This window comes from Oncorhynchus kisutch, linkage group LG12, assembly GCF_002021735.2.
Source record: "Oncorhynchus kisutch isolate 150728-3 linkage group LG12, Okis_V2, whole genome shotgun sequence".
Taxonomy (NCBI): Eukaryota; Metazoa; Chordata; class Actinopteri; order Salmoniformes; family Salmonidae; genus Oncorhynchus; species Oncorhynchus kisutch.
This window is the reverse complement of record NC_034185.2, coordinates 50634474-50654179: the sequence shown is the minus strand read 5'-3', so window position 1 is coordinate 50654179 and position 19706 is coordinate 50634474. Positions and strand designations below refer to the sequence as shown.

At 45.8% G+C, this 19706-nt stretch overlaps 1 protein-coding gene across 6 annotated transcripts in view; it reads right to left on the bottom strand.

Moving 5' to 3' along the window:
- Nucleotides 1–1046: 1046 nt before the first annotated feature.
- Nucleotides 1047–19706, bottom strand: part of LOC109900434 (sorbin and SH3 domain-containing protein 2) — a 101478-nt gene continuing 82818 nt past the window's right edge. For 5 of the 6 annotated variants that reach the window (XM_031837766.1, XM_031837765.1, XM_031837767.1 and 2 more), the window contains 12 exons: nucleotides 19231–19388; nucleotides 18411–18452; nucleotides 14091–14173; nucleotides 13302–13399; nucleotides 12325–12439; nucleotides 11838–11966; nucleotides 11511–11711; nucleotides 9099–10076; nucleotides 8173–8730; nucleotides 5499–5536; nucleotides 4927–5033; nucleotides 1047–3579 (listed from right to left, as the gene is read on the bottom strand). In XM_031837766.1, coding sequence (XP_031693626.1) covers nucleotides 3518–3579; nucleotides 4927–5033; nucleotides 5499–5536; nucleotides 8173–8730; nucleotides 9099–10076; nucleotides 11511–11711; nucleotides 11838–11966; nucleotides 12325–12439; nucleotides 13302–13399; nucleotides 14091–14173; nucleotides 18411–18452; nucleotides 19231–19388 — 2569 coding nt within the window. In that variant the 3' untranslated portion in view covers nucleotides 1047–3517. The remainder of the gene's footprint in view (nucleotides 3580–4926; nucleotides 5034–5498; nucleotides 5537–8172; nucleotides 8731–9098; nucleotides 10077–11510; nucleotides 11712–11837; nucleotides 11967–12324; nucleotides 12440–13301; nucleotides 13400–14090; nucleotides 14174–18410; nucleotides 18453–19230; nucleotides 19389–19706) is intronic. The other variant, XM_031837764.1, reaches the window with a different exon arrangement.

Sequence of the window (19706 nt, the reverse complement as noted above, 5' to 3'; positions counted from 1 at the left end):
GTCTGGGATGGTGTGTGTATGTAGGAGCGTGAGCACACACACACACACGTCTCCAAATACGTACCTACTTCACATAGAACAATTCAAATCGTCTTGATCCAACAATGCAGTCCAATACATATTGGGCAGAGTGAACTTTAACCTTTCAGTTTACCAATAGAAAAGACGTATACCCAAACGCTACTGCTAAGTTTAAACAGAAGGCTCTGATGGAGACGATTTATGCCGAAACATAAGCTTTTTGTTTGTTTGTCCAATCAATAAATCTATCAGATTTACCCAGCAACAATGGGCTCCTTTGTCTTTATTCTGATAGCCACCAGTTGAAGTATCCCGGGCAAATTATGTTTTTTGGATAAATAGTTTAATTACATACAGTATCAGATGTACAGTAATTCCTACGTGGACAACAGCACTAGTTATAACTACCGTAATAACCATGTTTTTGTCACACCAGTGAGAAAATAAGTTCGCCTGCTTTCAGACTTTCCAAAGAGAGAGAAATATTGACATGATCAGGCAGAATTTATTACGAATACAGTCCCCAAAAATCGTAAATTAAAGCAGAAAGACTTGTAATAAGAATGTCATTGCAATGCATCCACTTGAGTTTACATTTGGACAAAGCTAAGAATCTGCACTTCTAGGCCCCCTTTCAGATTCAATATAAACAACTCCAATGGGAGCCGGGGATCCTCCATGTCTTCAGTCCAAATACTTTAAAGTCCCCCGAAAGTGGTAGCAAAGGCAGACTAGAAATATTTTAAACGTTACAGTCTATCCTTAAGTTGTGGGTAAAGTACATTCCCTTATACTCAATTTTGTTCTCCAGAGCAGTTATCCCTGTTAACACTACAAGGTACCACTTTACATTAAGGTACCCTTCATAAAAGAGAACCTTAAAGTAGTGTAACCCATTACAAAAGTGTTCTGTTTTTGCACCATAGGGATAATGGCGGTATGGCTGTTTGAGGCAAATGAGGTGGATGAAGGAAGAGGTGGTGTGAAAAAATGACAAGCAGAAAGAAAGGCAACTCAAACTGACGGTGGGTGAGAAAAATAAGAGTTTATAAAGCAGTGGATCGTTGTCGTCGATTTACAGCTCCATACAAAAGACGTACAAAAAAAACAAACGCCAACAGACACGCAGTGCTCTCACATGCCAGGGTCGTGTTCATTGGGGATAGCAACGGGAAACGTTTGCAACAGAACATGAAAATGTGCTTTTCTTATTGGACATGTCCAGGGAGTCCGTTTTCTTTTGGTGCCTAAATGAACACGACCCAGGGAAGAGTGAATGAAAAGGGGAAAAATAAACTAGAACAAAACCAACCAAAGACAGAAACCAAAAAACAAAGTATTGACATATTAAGGTGCTTAAACGATTGTTCTGCGGGCAGTGTCCTTCCTATATGAATACATACTCATTTACACACGAAAAAGGCAAAAACAAAATGTCATAAATCATATTCATGGAACACAAAAAGTATGCCTAACCAATGTTATTCAAATACATTGTTATAAAAGCTATTGCAGTGACTCTCTCTAATCGTTTCATTCATCCCGGACAGTAAAAAAGGTCGCCGTCAGAATTACCTATATAGAGAAAAAAACTACTCCAGGAACTTAACTGTATAATTCAATCAAATTCATTTACACCGCTTATCTGATTATATTAGAATGAAGTAAAACATCCCATTTTCGACAAAAGGCAACGAATGTGGCAACATTCCTAATACGGTATTCAACAGCAATCGTAAAAAGAAAAACCTCGTCATCGAATAAAATAAACACCATTTCAAAAAAGGAGGGTTGTTTTATTGTTGAGACCTGAACGTTTGTTGTATATTGACAAATGTAAAATGTCAGACTTGACTGGGAACAAAAATTGGCCTATCGTCTCGTTATCTTTAAACATGACAAGGGGATTTGATGCGGTTGAAATTAGCCAAAAGTACACGTCAACTTTAGGCCACTTCAACTAAAAGAAAGTACACAAAGTAAGCTGAGAAACTGATGCTGCTCCATCCATTCCATGAGTTATATCTATGGACGGAGACGTCTAAATGACGTTTCATCAATATTCAATACTTTCCCCCCATTATAAACATCTATACATACAGAAATAAGTGGGGAAAACTAGTTGCTTTTGCATATGTATCAAACTCCCAAAGCCCTATGACAATCCAATCTAGCTTTCACTTGTAAAAATCCGTAGTGTAACTCAGACATTTTTACATGAGAGAGAAAGGATAAAACGCCAAGTCAAACAATCAATAAATTCCCAGATCTAGAAATATTACTTCCATCAAAAGTACAAAATGTACTGTACTTGTTCAAGCAGAAGGGTTCAAAGGGAAATATCAACGATTGCCACTTCCACATTTGAAATAACTCATCCATATAGGAGTTTGCAAACACTAAAATGAAAAACTGGAATTGATTGTAGACCCATAGCGTGCAGATATCCAGAACCTTCCGGTGCGAATAAAAGGCTCTGGATATACATATATGCATTCAATATCAATGCATTTGCCTCCAAACATGTCATACCCTATCCCATGGTATCCAGAAACACTTTTGGGTGTCATGGATTACACAGCATCATCATTTTCACTGGGGAAAATAGGTGAGTGTTCCTGTGTTGTGGTATGAACATGTAACATCGGATGAAGATTTTTGTACTAATAACGCTGTGGCTGTTTCATGTTGCTTATTGAAAGTCGGTGTGGATAAGAGCATTTGCCAAATAACTAAACATTGAAAATGTGTTGCAATGTCCTATGACAATACTGCTCTGAAAATACCATGCCCTCCTATTACAGATAATACGCTTAGGGAGGGGGGGGGGGGGTCTCTGTACTCATTTAACACTGAGGAAAAAGGGAAAAGAAACATGGCTGACACGATGATGTCAAGGCAATCCTGAGTGGCAGTTTACTTGGCATCTTTAACTCGCTCTTTACCACATTTGACCTCTCTGAATGTTACACAATCAACTTATCAATGCAAGTTATTACATTACTGGGTCAAAATAGATCTAATGAATCAAATAACAGCAGATGTCAACACTAAAAAGGTGGCCATCTTGTTTGGCTACCCTTCCTTCAGTATCTGAGGTGACAGGAATACAAAAGTATGGATCTTCTTCAACCTCAACTCCATCATTTAGAAAATAACCGTTTAGTTAGTGGAATAGTCTCCTGTAGAGTTGGCTAGTTAGAGCTAAAACAAAATACTTGCTGTGACGTCACACACGCTTGGGAAAGGCTTCTTGGATGTCCCGACAGTGGGGGCGTGTTGTTCCGGGGTGAGGCTTCCCCTAGGTACAGATCTAGGGTCAGCTCCACCTCCCCCAATCCTAACCATAACCATTGGTGGGGAAAGTGCAAAACTGACCCAAATCAGTGTCTAGGAGCAACTTCATTTTACTCCGGGTTGGTTGTGTCCAATATGGGTTGTGCTAGAGATGGAAGGGTCCAAGTAAGGAGGGTGCGGGGGTGGACGGGATTCATCATTATAGTTTCTTGACGTAGTTTCCTGGGAAGGTTCCAAACTGCTTGCTCCGTCGAGAAGTCCCTTTGCAAAAACACAAAAAACAGAGATGACATTCTCCACTGTATGTGGACACTCAACGGTGACACAACGAAACGTCGTTGTAGGTCGTAAATATAAAAGAGACCGTGTTTAATGAAGGCTAATAATAATAATCAACAATCGAATGTGTGCGTTTACACAGCTCACTAGAAGTGATTCAGTGGTTCTTATACGCAGAGAGAACTAGCCAGATAATTGCTTTATTAAATACCGTATTCAAATATTGCAAAAAAACACAACTGATTCCCTGCACCTTTAAAATAGATTCAAAGTTTAGTTTTTCAGCAGCTGTGCCTGTCTAGATGGCAGCATTCCTACCACACTGCAAGGTACGTACTCAATATCCAGATCAGGAAACTAATGATCTCGACCAGCTAAACATCCCATTGCAACATGGCTGAATGTTGAGGAAGGAAGGAAATACAAGGACCTAGAAGAGGGGGTGGAAATGTATTCTCAGTGTCACCAGTCTTTAGTGGATAATACTGCCGTTTGGTATCCAGCTGAGTTGTCAAAATGGATTAAGTGGACATTTCAGAGTGGGAGAGGAAGTCCCTGTTCTGAAACAACTCCTAGCCCCTAGGCACTTCCCCTAGCTCCTAAGCAATTATCCTAGCTCCTAAGCACTTCTCCTAGCTCCTAAGCACTTCTCCTAGCTCCTAGGCATTTGTAAATCTGAGAGGACTGAATAGATTTAAGTAATGTGGCAGAAATTCCAGCTTGCCTATCAGAGGGCAAGGTGGGCCTATAACCACATTTCTTATCCTTATCAAAGTCTTTTCGATGTACGCCCTAAGTGCCTACAGGCTAGGGGTTGTTTCAGGATGGGGCTGAAGTGTGTTGTACTTAGGGCACAGGCAGTAGAACTAAAGGTAGTAGATCGCACAAGGAACTCGAGCACCACCAACTGGTGAGAGTGGGGTACAAGTTGAACATAAATGCCATTACAGTATCCACTGCTGCAAATCTACTAACTGCAGGGCTCTCCAACCCTGTTCCTACCGTCTTGTAGGTTTTACTCCAACCCAAATCAAGCACACCAGATTCTAATAATCAGCTGGTTGATGAGATGAATCAGGTTAGTTACAATTGGGGTTGGAGCAAAAACCTACAGGAGGATAGCTCTCCAGGAACAGGATTGGAGAACTCTCTACTACAGCCTACCAGAGCGCTGCACCCGTCGAACCTCCTTAACCATGAAACAATTTCCGATCTTCTGTCATGACTGGATAGAGAACAGCTTAGCTTTTCAACAACAGCTTAGCTTTTCAACAATCATGTACGGTGATTCTGTGAGGAAAGGTTGACGCCTTTATTCTCCTCTCTTACCGACAAACCAGCCGTCGTCACACTTCTCCATGACGTCCACGACGTCCCCCTCCTTCAGCTCCAGCTCATCCTCGTTACGGGGCAGATAGTTGTACAGGGCCTGGAACCTGGAACCAGGGATGTGTGAGAAACATGGCCCATGCCGCTATGGCTTTGTGATGAGATCATTATTGATGGTGGATGTTGATGTAGGCAGGTAGCCTAGCGGCTAAGAGCATTGGGCCAGTAACCTAAAGGTTGCTGGTTCGAATCCCAGAGCGGACTAGGTGAAAGATCTGCTGCGTTTCCCTTGAGCAAGGCACTTAGCCCTAATTGCTCTGAATAACAGTGACAATAACAGGAACATGTATGTTGATGATAATGCTGATTGTAAAAGTATTTAGGAGGTTATGCTGACAATGTCAGACTCCAAATGAAATGCATGTAAATGTAGGACATCTGTGATGATATTGCTGATTACTAGAACAACAGATGGGGCCACAACCATGGAAATACAACCCACATAGCTACAATAATAAGATTATTATTGTTGTGTCAATGATGACGATGATTGAGATTCTACTGTTACTTACGGGTCTCCTCCACCATGGAGCAAATCCTGCACAAACCTCTGAGGGAGAGACACAGAGAGAGAGAGAGAGAGACAGAGAGAGAGAGATAAGTAGTTTGACAAACAGTTGATATGGTGATATAAATCCACTGCTTTGAGAGTCACACTTATCCAAATTCAATAAACCCCCAAATCCACTAACAAAAACGCACCAAATCTCAAAGCTCAATCCCCTACAAAGAAAAAAATGCACTACAATGTAGTCAAACAATATCATGCACTGAAATCCAGGGGTAACAGGGTATTATTAGAGAACAAAGATTATGTTCCCCACAATGCACAGCTGCTAGTGTCACGCCCCTACCCTTTGACCTCTAACAGGTGACATACAGGACCTTTCGGGTCGTGACGGGGCTATGGGAGGGTTTACCATCGACCGCGAGGAGGTCGTGCTTAAAAGGAGGCTGAGAACCAGAAATGCGACACAACAACAAGACAGACGGCCGTCAGCCTCCATTTTCAGAAAGAACAAGAGCAGCCATTTTGACCACAGAGAATCACTGATATTGTCCCAAAGGACACCCTATTCCCTATATAATGCACAATTATTTTTACAAAGTTAAAGGTTAGTGCATTATATAGGGAATACATTGTAATTTGATACAAAAACACTTGAAAAAACTCCTGAGCACTCATGCTCTATGCAAGGGCTGTCTTTCCATGTATACAAAGGCATACAGTTGAAGTCGTAAGTTTACATACACCTTAGCCAAATACATTTAAACTCAGTTATTCACAATTCCTGAAATTTAATCATAGTAAAAAAGCCCTGTCTTAGGTCAGTTAGGATCACCACTCTATTTTAAGAATGTGAAATGGCAGAATAATAGTTGAGAGAATTACTTATTTCAGCTTTTATTTCTTTCATCACATTCCCAGTGGGTCAGAAGTTTACATACACTCAATTAGTATTTGGTAGCATTGCCTTTAAAATTTCAGGTAGCCTTCCACAAGCTTCCCACAAAAAGTTGGGTAAATTTTGGCCCATTACTCCTGACAGGGCTGGTGTAACGGAGTCATGTTTGTAGGCCTCCTTGCTCGCACATGCCTTTTCAGTTCTGCCCACACATTTTCTATGGGATTGAGGTCAGGGCTTTGTGATGGCCACTCCAATACCTGGACTTTGACTTACCTTGACTCCAAACATAACGATGGTCATTATGGTCAAACAGTTATATTTTTGTTTCATCAGACCAGAGGACATTTCTCCATTGTCCCCATGTGCAGTTGCAAACTGTAGTCTGGCTTTTTTATGGCGGTTTTGGAGCAGTGGCTTCTTCCTTGCTGAGAGGCCTTTCTGGTTATGTCGATATAGGATTTGTTTTACTGAGGATATAGATAATTTTGTACCCATTGCCTCCAGCATCTTCACAAGGTCCTTTGCTGTTGTTCTGGGATTGATTTGCACTTTTTGCACCAAAGTACGTTCATCTCAAGGAGACTGAATGTGTCTCCTTCCTGAGCGGTGTGACGGCTACGTGATCCCATGGTGTTTATACTTGCGTACAATTGTTTGTACAGATGAACATGGTACCTTCATGGGTAACGCTGCTTCGAGGGTGCTGTTGTCGTTGTGTTCCTGGTTTGAGCCCAGGGAGGAGCGAGGAGAGTTACGGAAGCTGTACTGTTACACTGGCAATACTAAAGTGCCTATAAGAACATCCAAATGTATAAGAAATACAAATGGTATAGAGAGAAATAGTCCTATATTTCCTATAATAACTACAACCTAAAACGTCTTACCTGGGAATATTGAAGACTCATGTTAAAAGGAGCCACCAGCTTTCACATATTCTCATGTTCTGAGCAAGGAACTTAAACGTTAGCTTTCTTACATGGCACATATTGCGCTTTTACTTTCTTCTCCAACACTTTGTTTTTGCATTATTTAAACCAAATTGAACATGTTTCATTATTTATTTGAGGTTAAATTGATTTTATTTATGTATTATATTAAGTTAAAATAAGTGTTCATTCAGTATTGTTGTAATTGTCATTATTACAAATACAAATATACATGTAAAAAAAAAAAAAGGCCGATTAATTGGTATCGGCTTTTTTTGTCCTCCAATAAATCGGTATCGGTATCGGCGTTGAAAATTCATAAAATCGGTCGACCTCTAATTATAAGTGAAATAATCTGTCTGTAAACAATTGGAAAAATTACTTAGGACATCTACTTTGTGCATGACACAGACTTTCCAAAACTATAGTTTGTTAACAAGAAATGTATGGAGTGGTTGAAAAACGAGTTTTAATGACTCCAACCTAAGTGTATGTAAACGTCCAACATCAACTGTACATAGTTTATACTGTATAGGTGATTTATACACATCTTATAGGCTACACACAATACATCTAAAAGAAGCTAGCCTGGGTACACACACTGGTGCTCTCTCATTAACACTGGCATACACTAAGCATATGGGCATCTGCAACCAGGCGTCCAACACCAACATGCTGCTAATTCACGCATTGTCATCACACAGCCGCACAACACACTTCACTGGTCCAACAGGTGATTAATACAGATTAATTAGGGCACAACACACACACACAGTCCGTCAGGGTTAATTTTAGTTAGCTTTTCTTATAATTTTGCATAACGCAATAAGAGCACCTGCAGTGTCTTTTACCTTGATCTTAGGAGACCTAGGTTCTGGAAAGGGTACGAGTGGAGGGGAGAGAGGGAGAGGAGGAGAAGAGGGTGGAGGGGAGGATGGGAGCGAGTGTTGTGTGTCAGGGATGGGGGAGGTTGGAGGAGAGGGTTGGAGAGGAGGGGAGACCAGGGCTTGACGTGAGGCCAAAAGGGAGGAAGAGGGAGGGGTGGGGGGAGGAGGAGTAGAGGATGGGCGGGAGGCAGGGAGGGGTGAGGTCGTGAGACGCGGAGAGATGAGAAGGGGAGAAGAGGGTGAAGGAGAAGAGAGGTAGGAGGTAGAGATGAGGGAAGTGGGGGGAGGAGAGCAGGGTGGCACAATCTGTTGCGAGGAGGAGAGGGGAATTGGGGGAGGGGTAGAAAGATGGGACAGTGGAGAGGAAGAAGGCATAGCCAGCGCTTCAGCTGGTTGTGAGGCAGAGTAAAAAGCGGGGGATGGTGAGGAGGGAGGAGAGACAGGGGGAGGGAGGAGGGTGATGGGTTCCAACTGTGCCGGGTTGCACAAAGTGCTGTGACAGCGGGACGGATAGACATCGGCCTGGGAAGGGAAGGAAAATGTGACACCAATCACACCCAGCGTCAAACCTCGAGCTGAATCAACATTCCAAAATGTAGGTTCAGTATCGAAATATTACTCTGCATAATCAAGTAAAACGAGCCAGAAAAGGCATGATGTGAAACTACGGGGGTTAGGGTCAATTCCATTTCAATTCATGACTGAAAAGCCTCCATATATGCAAATGTACCAAAGCCCTGGTTAATCCTGTATTTTTCATTATAATAAGTACATCTTAGTTTATTATCAAACTCTGTAAAACTGTTTGGAATTGGCTCGGGTTAGGTGTTAGCAAGCATGTGTGTATGCTTCAACTGAGTCTGAAACCTGGTCCACACATCATGCGCTACCTCTGTTTTCAGCCCCTCTCTGTGGACAGTTACAGTACCACAGTCTACATCAATGTTCCTTTCTTCTTCCTTCTCCTCTTCTTCCCCTCCTATAGCTTCCTCCTCTTCCTCAATGTACAATGTCATCGGCCTCTGAGACCCTGCCGTCCACCTATTCACCCTTTCTGATTGGCTGTCCTGCGTGATGGACAGGGGCTGCGAGGTCACAGGCCTATGAAACTCCACCTCTAGCCTAACCTTGCTCTGTGATTCGTTGGTCAGTGCCACGGCCGGCCTGAGAACGTCCCCTCCATCTTCGTCACACATGGGCTGATCCAGGATCATAGACAACAACTGATCATAGGGATCTTCCACTTGCTGCTGAAGAGGGGGGGGTTCCGTTTCTAGTTCTAAGGATCCTGGCAGAACACTTGGCCTGTACCACAGCAACAAATCTGCGGGCGTGTCCCCCGGCTCGGGTTCAGTGCAGAAGAACCCCCCTCTGCCTGCTAGGGACAGTGGTTTGTTCTGTTCACTGTCTCTTAGGCCCCTCTCTTCGAGGTATCCCAGGAAGGAGTCGGGCACGGGGGAGGCGGAGGGAGAGGAGGAGTCAGGAGGGGGGGGTGGAGAGAAAGGAGGGGCTGAGGGGGGGGAGTCTAAGTCAAACAGCCACTGCTTGACAGCCGGGCGGGAGGAGGCGAGACAACTGGATGCATTTCTTGGCGGAGGGGTGAGCCCTCGTTTGGGTGGTGCGGGAGGGGTGGCCCTCCGTTCTTGATCTTCCAGGAAAGGGAGGAGGATTGGGGGGAAGGGTGGCGGCGTGGGTGGTATGGGGGTATCGGAGGAGGGGGGGCTGAGGGTGAGGGAGAGCCACTCGCTGGTGACGGCCTGCAGACAGAGGGTCTTCACGGGAGGAGGAGGGGTGTGGGGGGAGGGGGGCGTGGAGCGAGGAGGATGGTGGTGATGGAGAGAAGGGGGGGTGGTAGTGCTGTTGAATGGCTCCGGAGGGAGAGAGAAAGAGAGAGAGGAGGGGGGGGGGGGGTAAAAAAAAGCAGAGACTTACACACCAGGAGTGGAGAGGTGTGAGGGACTGAGGGAAAGAGGAGATGCAAACAAACCCATCCACACTCATTCTCCCCTGCCATCCAAACCCAACAGTACCCTCTCTCCATCTCATTTCATTCTCTCGCATGAACACACACACACTTACTTCACCAGGCTCAAATGTTCTAAATGCATCTGGGTCCAGTTGTGTGAAGCCTCTCCGTTAAAGGGATAGTACAGAGATTTGACATATTTTGTTTCCTTACTGTGAAAGCAGTCTATGGACAAGGAGAGACTGTCTTCCACGCTCAAAACCTCTACTAGCATTGAAATGCTATCACTCTGCGTGGACAGGACTTCCTCTTTAAGCCATAGCATGTCGATAGCCACTTGAGACAGCATGGTACACATGTAGGTTTCTTAAAGGGGAGGTAGTAGGATCCCTAACGCATTTTTTTATTTGGGGGGGGTTGATTGATTAAGGGTGGGTTGCACCAACATGGTTTAAATTCACCTAGGATTAGAGCTAATCTAGGTTTTGTTCAGAGAATGTGTTGCACCACTTCATTTTTAATCTGTATCAGTAAATCTATCATTAAAAAGGTTTTAAACTATGATTAGTGACGTGTTACACCAATATACAAGGTATTTCGTGAGTTGAAAACGAAGTAGCTAGCCACAAATGAGGCCACAAAGTTGCTGTTCCCTGATAAAATAAACAATGTAATGTTAGAACTGCTGTAGCTCCATCACTGAAGAAAGGTTCTCACGGCTTGGCTGATTTGAAATAAAATCCTTTATTTGCCAGTACTAGACAGAAAACTAATTTGTTAGCTACTGCAGCTAGCCAGTTTATGAACCAAGCTAGCTAGCGTACAATATCATGTATATTATTGTCATTACTTAACGTTATTTAGCCTTTTATTATTTGTCCGCTAGTCACCTGATCATGGCACGTCAAAGAAGTTCACATTTCTCCTCTTATGAAAAAAAAAACCTCTTGTCTGAGCTGACGGAGGAATTTAGTAACGTAGTGGAGGATAAAAAGACAGACAACACCACTGTCAAAAAGAAGGAAGACACCTGGGCCATTTTAATCTAGGTTTAAAGTGAAAACTACATTTAGATTAGAGGAAGGATTTAATTTACCTAGGATTCATTTAAAAACTAGGTTTAAAATGTGGTGTAACAAGATGAATAGATAAACCTTGATTTAACCCAGATAATCCATGTTGGTGCAACTCACCCTAAGACTTAACGGTAGTTTCAGTGAAATGACATCATTATACACAGAGAAAACTTGCTGCTCACCGACATAAAAAAACAACAGACTGTCACTATTGGCCTTGTGTGTGGACTAATAAAATATTCTTCTTCTTCTGTCCCTACCTTGGTGGGTGTGGAGCCCTGTGTCCTGTTGCTGGGGTAGCCGTGTGGGTCTGGCTGGTGGGAGGGGGCGGGGCTCTTGGCGGGCGAGCGTTTGACGATGTCTATGTAGGCCACAGGGAAGATGCCCTGCTTGGTGGTGTCTGGGATGTTCCCCTCGTACCAGTTCTGGTCCACCTGTCTCAGCAAGACTACCCTCTCACCCTGCAGATTATATACACAGACAGGCAGACACACGGAAATGAAGACACGTCAGTGCACAGACATGCGCATTGAATCATGCACAATCACACCAACACACACGCACAAATTCGTGCACACACACCTTACCTTGCGGAGGGACAGCTCCACGTTTGTGTCAGCGTTGAAATTGTAACGGGCCACCCCCTCCCCGATCTCTCTGACGTGTGCTGGTGGAGGAGGCCTAATCGGCTGCTGCTTATCTGGTAACGGCATCTTCTGTGTGTGTGCGCGTGTGTGTGGAGAGAGTGGGGAGAGTATAGGTCCAAGAAGTAATCAATTAAACTGCACACAAAGCTGGGTGGTGACAACACACACACACCTAGACATTCACACAACATAATCATTATCATCTAACACACACAAACACACACACACACACACACACACACACAGCAGGTAGCCTAGCTGTTAAGAGTGTTGGGCCAGTAACCGAAAGGTCACAACCCCTCTCCGGCGCTGATTCAGAGGGGTTGGATTAAATGCGGAAGACCTTTCGGTTGAAAGCATTCAGTTGCGCAACTGACTAGGTATCCCCCCCTTTCCTTTCACCTCATACACACTCAATGTGCTCTACCTCTATGTAGGAGATGGGGAAGATGCCCAGTCGTCCGCGGTGCTCCCCCTCGTACCAGTTGCTGTCAATCTGTCTGATGATGTTCACCGCGTCGCCCTTCTTGAACGTCAGCTCTCTGAAACAACGGTCACAAGACGCTTCTTAACCCCCAAACACCAGTCTCTATGGGCCCGTTTCCCAGATGGAGCAGTCCTGAACTACAAAGGCACGCTCAATGGAGAATCTCTATTGAAATTGCTTTTCAGTCCAGGACTGGGCTTGGTCCGTGTTTGGAAAACCGGCTACCAATGCAATGTATTGACTATATGTGGCCCATGCAGGGATCAAACACAAAACCCTGGTGTTGGCAGCACTGTGTTCAAAGGGTACAAACATTAAGTCACTGGAATCATCCATGTGACATTGTTAACCAGCCAGGCACTAGTCTCAAGACCAGACTCTAGGCGTGTTAAGCCAGAACATTGTGGGAGGCAACCTCAGTGTCTAGAGAGACTAGCCAAGCACCATTTTACTATGAAGAGCAATGGGGGGCAACAATCGTCCATGCACGCCTTTCAAGGTAGGGAAATGATTAAGCAGGCGGATGTGAAGGTAAGCAAGTCACTGCTTTTTAAACCTAAAATGCATTACCCACTGCACCATACCAGTGTCTATAGTATGGGAACAAAGCCATTTTCTTCGTTCCCTAGTAAAAAAAAACATACGGAGGAAGAGTCCTAGAAAACTGATTCATCTTTTTGATAAAACATACCAAATCACAGTTTTCACCTGTAGACACTGGAATGGGCTGGAGATAATGAATGAGGTTATTGCCCATAACTGAGGTTAACCTTTGCCCCCTCAAAGAAAAGCGGGCTGTCTGTTTCAAGCGTCGTGCATGCCCAGCCTACTTGCTTGCAAACCAGTGCAGCACATACCGAGGTCCCTGTATCTCCCATCCACACACGCATTTCATTGCATTCAGTCACTTTACTCACTTAGCGGTCTGTGCCTTAAAGTCATATATAGCTCTGGCAGGCTGTTTCTGATGGAGGAGAGAGAAGAGAATGAGTTGGGTCATCTGCTTATGGGAGACCTATGAAGATGAGTGAGAGAGTGATGTATAAAGAGAGAGCGATAGATAAAGATATAAAGAGAGAGCGATAGAAAGAGCGAGAGAGAGAGTGAGAGAAAGAGAGAAAGCGAGAGGAGATAAAGAGAGAGAGAGATAAAGAGCGAGAGAGAGTGAGAGAAAGAGAGAGAAAGCGAGAGAAAGAGAGAAGATAAGAGATATAAAGAGAGCGAGAGAGAGAGATAAAGAGAGCGAGAGAGATAAAGAGAGAAAGCGAGAGGTACAGAGAGAAAGACAGAGGTAAAGAGAGAGAGGGAGAGCGAGCGAGGTAAAGAGAAAGAGAGCAGCCATGTGTTACTAGATATGATACAATTATGTTGAAATGTAAAGCTTATCAGGACAGTGAAATTAGTCTATTTGAATCAATCAAGTACTAGGTAGAGAAGAAAACCATTAGTACTTTGTAATAGCCTGCTAAAAATAAAATACATCTTCTAAATGGGAGTACCAGTGTTTCCCTTTGCATTGAATAGACGGGGTGTCTAGCTCTTTGGACCCCACCTAAAAGAATGTGGCTTCAATTGATTTCATTTGAAAATGTTGCGGATTTAATGCGCAACTAAGTCAACTATGGGAAACACTGGGATGTACTGGTTTAGCTAGTCTCATTCATCATCAAAGTTAGTCTGGAAAATCAAAGTTCTGGTTTGGCTACCTCTCTGTCCGGGGTGGCTCGTCTGGTCTGCCCCCCTCCCCCGTCGCTGGTGGTTGTGTTGTACCCCCTGGAGGCATCCTGCTCTGTGAGGGGGAACAGCACAGGGGTCAAGGGTTATCATAAGGGTCAACAAAACAGTGTTGCCATGGCGATGGGACGACACGTGCACAGCAACGCCAGGAGGCATGTTCAGAAGGGCGAAACCGTTACAGCATGCTCAGATAGAAATGCATTGTGCAGAAACTGACATGATCGTCTTTTATGCAGAATATCATGTTGGCTTTATCTGTTACATTTCCCATGGGAGGATTCAGAAGGGTGAAATGTGCAGAACGTTGCAGGTGGAAATGCAATACAATAGAGCTGACACAATTGTCTATTCTCCATGATCAAAAGAGGAATGTCTGTTCTAGTCAATATATTCTGTGTCTTAGCGTTCTGTAGCGTTGCGCCTCCCTGAGTAAACCACGTTGGTTTACGCAATGGGTGATGATGTCATTCAGGGTAGTGATGTCATCCAGGAAATGAGTGTCGGGCAGGAAATGACAAAATAAAATTATAATAAATTAAAATGCATTTATTTCCATTTCAGGGAAAACACATGGTTGGGATAGTGTAGCACAGTATGATTAAAAGGAAAAGCATGCCCACGTCACAAAACGAGAACAGAACATTTGAACAGAAGAGCACAGAAGGAGAAGTCATTCATACCAGCAAAAGAGAGAGCTCCAAAAGTATTGGGACAGTGACAATTGTTGTTGTTTTGTCCCAATAATTCTGGAGCTCACCGTATTCCCCAAAAATAATGAATCCAATTGATAAACTGTCCATATCGGGATGTCTCATGGTCTGACAAACACCGCTGTAGCTCGGCCACCTTCCACTGCAGAAGGCCACCGTAGGAGGATGCGGTGGATTGAGACGCAGCCCGTGCAATATCGCTAGCTTAAGCCGACGGATTTCGACTGGGATTCTTTTATTATGTTACTTAGATTGACGAACGGGTGAATTTTGAGACTCTTAAGGATTAAACTCATAGTCATTGTATCATTTCAAATCCAAAGTGTACACTTGCTGGAGTACAGAGCCCAAACAACAATGGTGTCACTGCCCCAACACTGAGCTCGCTGTACATTCCAAAAATATATTCATCCAATTGATAAACCATCCCTGACAAAATCATAAATGCAAGTGGTTCAACATAACAAGGTACGTACTGAAGGGGAGTGAAACAATACACCAAAAACAACTGGGAAACAAGCAGCAAAAAGAGAAATACCGACAATAACACAACATACATCTCAGTGAACAACACAATCCTTTAACCATATAAGGGAATGAAGAGGAAGCATGCGGTCCCTGGGTGTCTTGAGGATGAGCCAATAGGAACAGGGCTTCTTTAACCTCAGCTCTGTTCATTGGCCCGTTGCTGAAGCACAGAGACTGGTAGGAGGGGAGGTGGTCACAGGCAGGCAGTGCTGGGGAGAGTCGAGGAGGGAGATGATGGACTGAGGGCTGGTGTGTGTGCGTGTGTTTGTAGTACAAGTGTGTGTATATATAAATGTGTGTGCATGCTCCACCTGCGTTGCCTGGCTCCTCTCCAAAGTCGTTGTTATTGGAGGCATCTGTATGGAGACTGTAAGAGATACTTAGCGGCGACTGTAGCCGCGGTGACGAGCTGTACCCCGTGGGACTCCCGTCGGGGTACGAGGAGCTCGAGGAGGGACCCCCCTTGCGGCTCCCCCTCTGTCCCCGCAACGAGGAGCTCCTCTCGGGCACATCCGGGAGGATCTCAGCCAGTAGCCTCCGGAGGATGCTATCGTCTGGTAGCCTAGCGCCGCTCCGGCCTCGCTCCGCTTGGATGTGTTCGTAGATATCCCTCAAGGCCGCATCCAAAGCTTCATAGACGGCTTCTTTAGACTTGGGCCTGGTACTTCGACCTCCACTACTCCTTCTCGAAGTGGGTGGAGAATCACCCTTTTTCCTTCGGAAAGGCACAGGACTGATGAGGAAGGCCAGTTTGGACATCCCCTGCTGGGTTTGGGCTGCTTGGGACGAGGGGGGTAGGGCATGGTGGTCCCCTCCGTTCCCTCCCCTTCCCCCGTGTCTGGTTTGCTGTGCCTGGGGGGGTTTCTGCCGGAGCTCCTGGCGGGCCCGCTCCCGCTCGTGTCGCAGCATAGTGGTAAAGCGGGTGTTGGAGGCCGGGCAGCGTCCTTTACACGAGCTGATGAGGTGACGGTGCTGGTAGCCCTGACCCTGACCGAGAGACTGATGACTGGGGTTGTGGTGGCTGTGGTGGTGTCGAAGGTGGTGGTGGGAGGAGGGGCCATAGAAGCTCTCGACTGACGAGGTGAGCGAGCAGTGGTCGAAGTCGCTCTCGCTGCAGAAGGAGGATCCTTCGACTTGGACAAAGTCACTGAGGTCCGAGGCGGCTGCATCCTGCTCTGACCCAGAGTACTCAGCCCCCGGGACAGTGGCGCGTCGATAAACAAGGGGATCGGGGAAATCGCGGTGGTTGGGGTCCAGAGCGAGGCGGGGCTGACCCTCGGGCGGGTTCCTTGCCCCCTGGTGAGCGTGATGGTGGTCAAAAGTGTGATGGGACGTCCCATTACCATTCCCATTGTTAATGTCTTCTTCTAGCAGAGACTCAATGGAGAAACGGCGTTTGGGGTACCCGGGTGTCTCCCTGCCCCCGCCGCCTCCTCCCCCGCTACTACTGGCGCGGGACGATGACCCGCCGGGCGTGGTTGCGCCAGATGGGACCTCGCTATCTCCCAAGTCAGGCATGGACTTGGACTTCTGGATGAGTTGCTCGTACGTGGAGATACGCATTGGCACCGTATCGCGAGGGACCTCCAGGCCCCACGACGGCCCCCAGGGGGAGAGTTTTCGGGGGAAGAGGTGAGGCTGGCGCTCCAGTTCCAGGATGCGGGCACGGACCGAGCGGATGACGTCAGAGGGTAGCAGCTGGGCGCGGTCGATGTGGTGCATCTTGCGGTAGAGCTTCAGGAAGCCTGGCGCGTCGTGGGCACGTCGCCGGTGCGGGCGAGGCAAGGAGCGAGTAGAGGACGATGCGGTTTGCCCCAATGGGTTGTCGAATACCAGTGACCCGGCGCTCTCTGAACGGGTAGCCTTGTGCCCGCTGGTGCCCCCTGGGTGCCCGTCGTTGAGCAGGTTGTCGCAGCTACGCGACTTCAGCTTTGCGGGCGAGGGCGGCGCGTCTTCTGTGCTGCTCCACGTCTCGGCGTCCTGCCGCCGCGTCTGCCAGCCGTTCTTGAAGCAGATGGCGCGCTTGAGGGGCGAGGAGGGCGAAGAGGCTCCCCCCGGGTTGGCATCGTCGTCGTAGCGACGGTGGGCGAGGTTGGAGGGCATGGGGGAGAGAGGGGAGCGGAGGTACGGGCCCGGGGAAGAGCTCAAACGGGGAGAGTAGGTCATTTCGCACGTGTCCCCACCTTTCAGACGATCCCATAAACCAGAGCAGCGTGGTAGAGAGGAAAAGAGGAGGATATTAACCACGCAGAGAGAGAGGAATACAGAGATAAAGAAATACAGAAGGAGAAATAGAGGCTATAACAGAACACTTGAACATACTGTAGCCTTCATCATGCAATGGTGGAGAGAGGGTGAGAACGAGAGTGAAGCTAAAATGGATCACTTGAACATCAGTACCATTGTGTCAAACACAGAGGACAATGGTGGAGATTCACATTTACACATCTCTCATCCTTTTCACAATATACTATACACTGAGTGTACAAAACATTAAGAACACCTGCTCTTTCCATGACAGACTGACCAGGTGAAAACTATGATCACTTACTGATGTCACTCATTAAATCCACTTCAGGGTAGATGAAGGGGAGGAGACAGGTTAAAGAAGGATTTTTATGAGACATGGATTGTGTATGTGTGCCATTCAGAGGGTGAATGGGCAAGACAAAAGATTTAAGTGCCTTTGAAAGAGGTATGGTAGTAGGTGCCAGGCGCATCGGTTTGTTTCAAGAACTGCAACGCTGCTGGGTTTTTCACACTCAACAGTTTCCCATGTGTATCAAGAATGGTCCACCGCCCAAAGGACATCCAGTCAACTTGACACAACTGTGGGAAGCATTGAAGTCAACATGGGCCAGCATCCCTGTGGAACGCTTTCAACACCTTGTAGAGTCCATTCCCGACTATTTGAGGCTGTTCTGAGGACAAAAAGGGGGGCTGCAACTCAATGTTAGGAAGGTGTTCTTAAATGTTTTGTCAGTGTACATGCAACAGGGACAGATGTACAACTGACAAAGGCACACAAAAGAAAAGATGACAAAACAGTACCGCTAATCTTTTCTGTGGTCACCCCACTATGAGAGAGGAAACCTGTGGACATAATGAGCGTAATTAGACAACACTACACAACAGACTTTGTTTCCCAATCCATTCCTGGGGGGGGGGATCCCGATGGGGGTTCACATTTTTTTTTGCTTCAGCCCAGTACTAACACACCTCATTCGACTAATCAACAGCGTAGTTACATGTTGATTTGCCGATTTGTTCGGGACAAGTGTTAGCGCTAGCCTGGAATCCTAGTGGATTTGCTCTGTTGGCTATGTTAGCGCTGGGCTAGGACAAAAATGGGCAACCCCTGAATTGTAGTGAGAAACACTGAGTTAGAACGTTCCCATTAGCTCGTGGAACATGGCTGTTTGTTTACAGTGTCAACACAAGGCTATTTAGACTGGGTTGGATGCTCCTTGACCTGGAAGAGGCCCTCAGCATAGCGTGAGAAGAGGAAATGAGTCTCTTAGTGGGCTTGTGTACTGTCTGATTGCTGTCGGGTATAGAGTGAGGGAGCGCAGAGAATGTGTGTGTGTGTTTACGAACGCTTGTACATCCGCAAGAGAGAGGTTGTTAAGATTGAGATTGTGTGCGAGTGTGTTTTTGTGTGGGTTTGCGCATTTGAGAATGCTTATACATTGGAAGAGAGAGAGGTTGATTGTATTGTATGTGTGTGTGTGTGTATCCTTTATGGGTTTTTCATTCATGGCCAGTTTCCTCAGGGTGCAGGCTCTATAGGGATCCAGTGTGTGTATATGCCTATGATTGTGTGAGTGTGCGTGTGTACATACGTCTCTCTGTTTGCAGTGTGTGTGTGTACCTTTGACTCTGGAGGGGGAGGAGGGGGAGGAGCGGATGGCAGGTTTCCTCAGTGTGCTGCTGCCTTTGTAAGGGTCCGGTGGTTTTGGGGAGACCTGGTTCTTGCCCTGGTCACCTGACGGCTCCGACTTCCTCCTCTTCCTGTAGTCACTGGCAGCACTGGAACACAGAGTGATAGAACACACGGTTTTAAAGCCACCTTCCACAGTCTGTCACCTGTTCAGCCATCATTTCTAAATCAGTCATTACTTTAAGGAAGTACGTTTTCAAATGATTCGAACAGGGCCTGTGTTTCAGCCCAACGACGGCCCCACCACTTGGTTTGGAACAGAATGAGATACATCGGAGGGAAATGTATGCTTAATACTCTCGCACTTAATTCACATTTCAATTCAAGGAAATATTACAGATTGTTCCTTTGACCCAGTTCATTTAATATCCTGGGTTATAATTCCCTCTGGTATAATAGCGTTCACC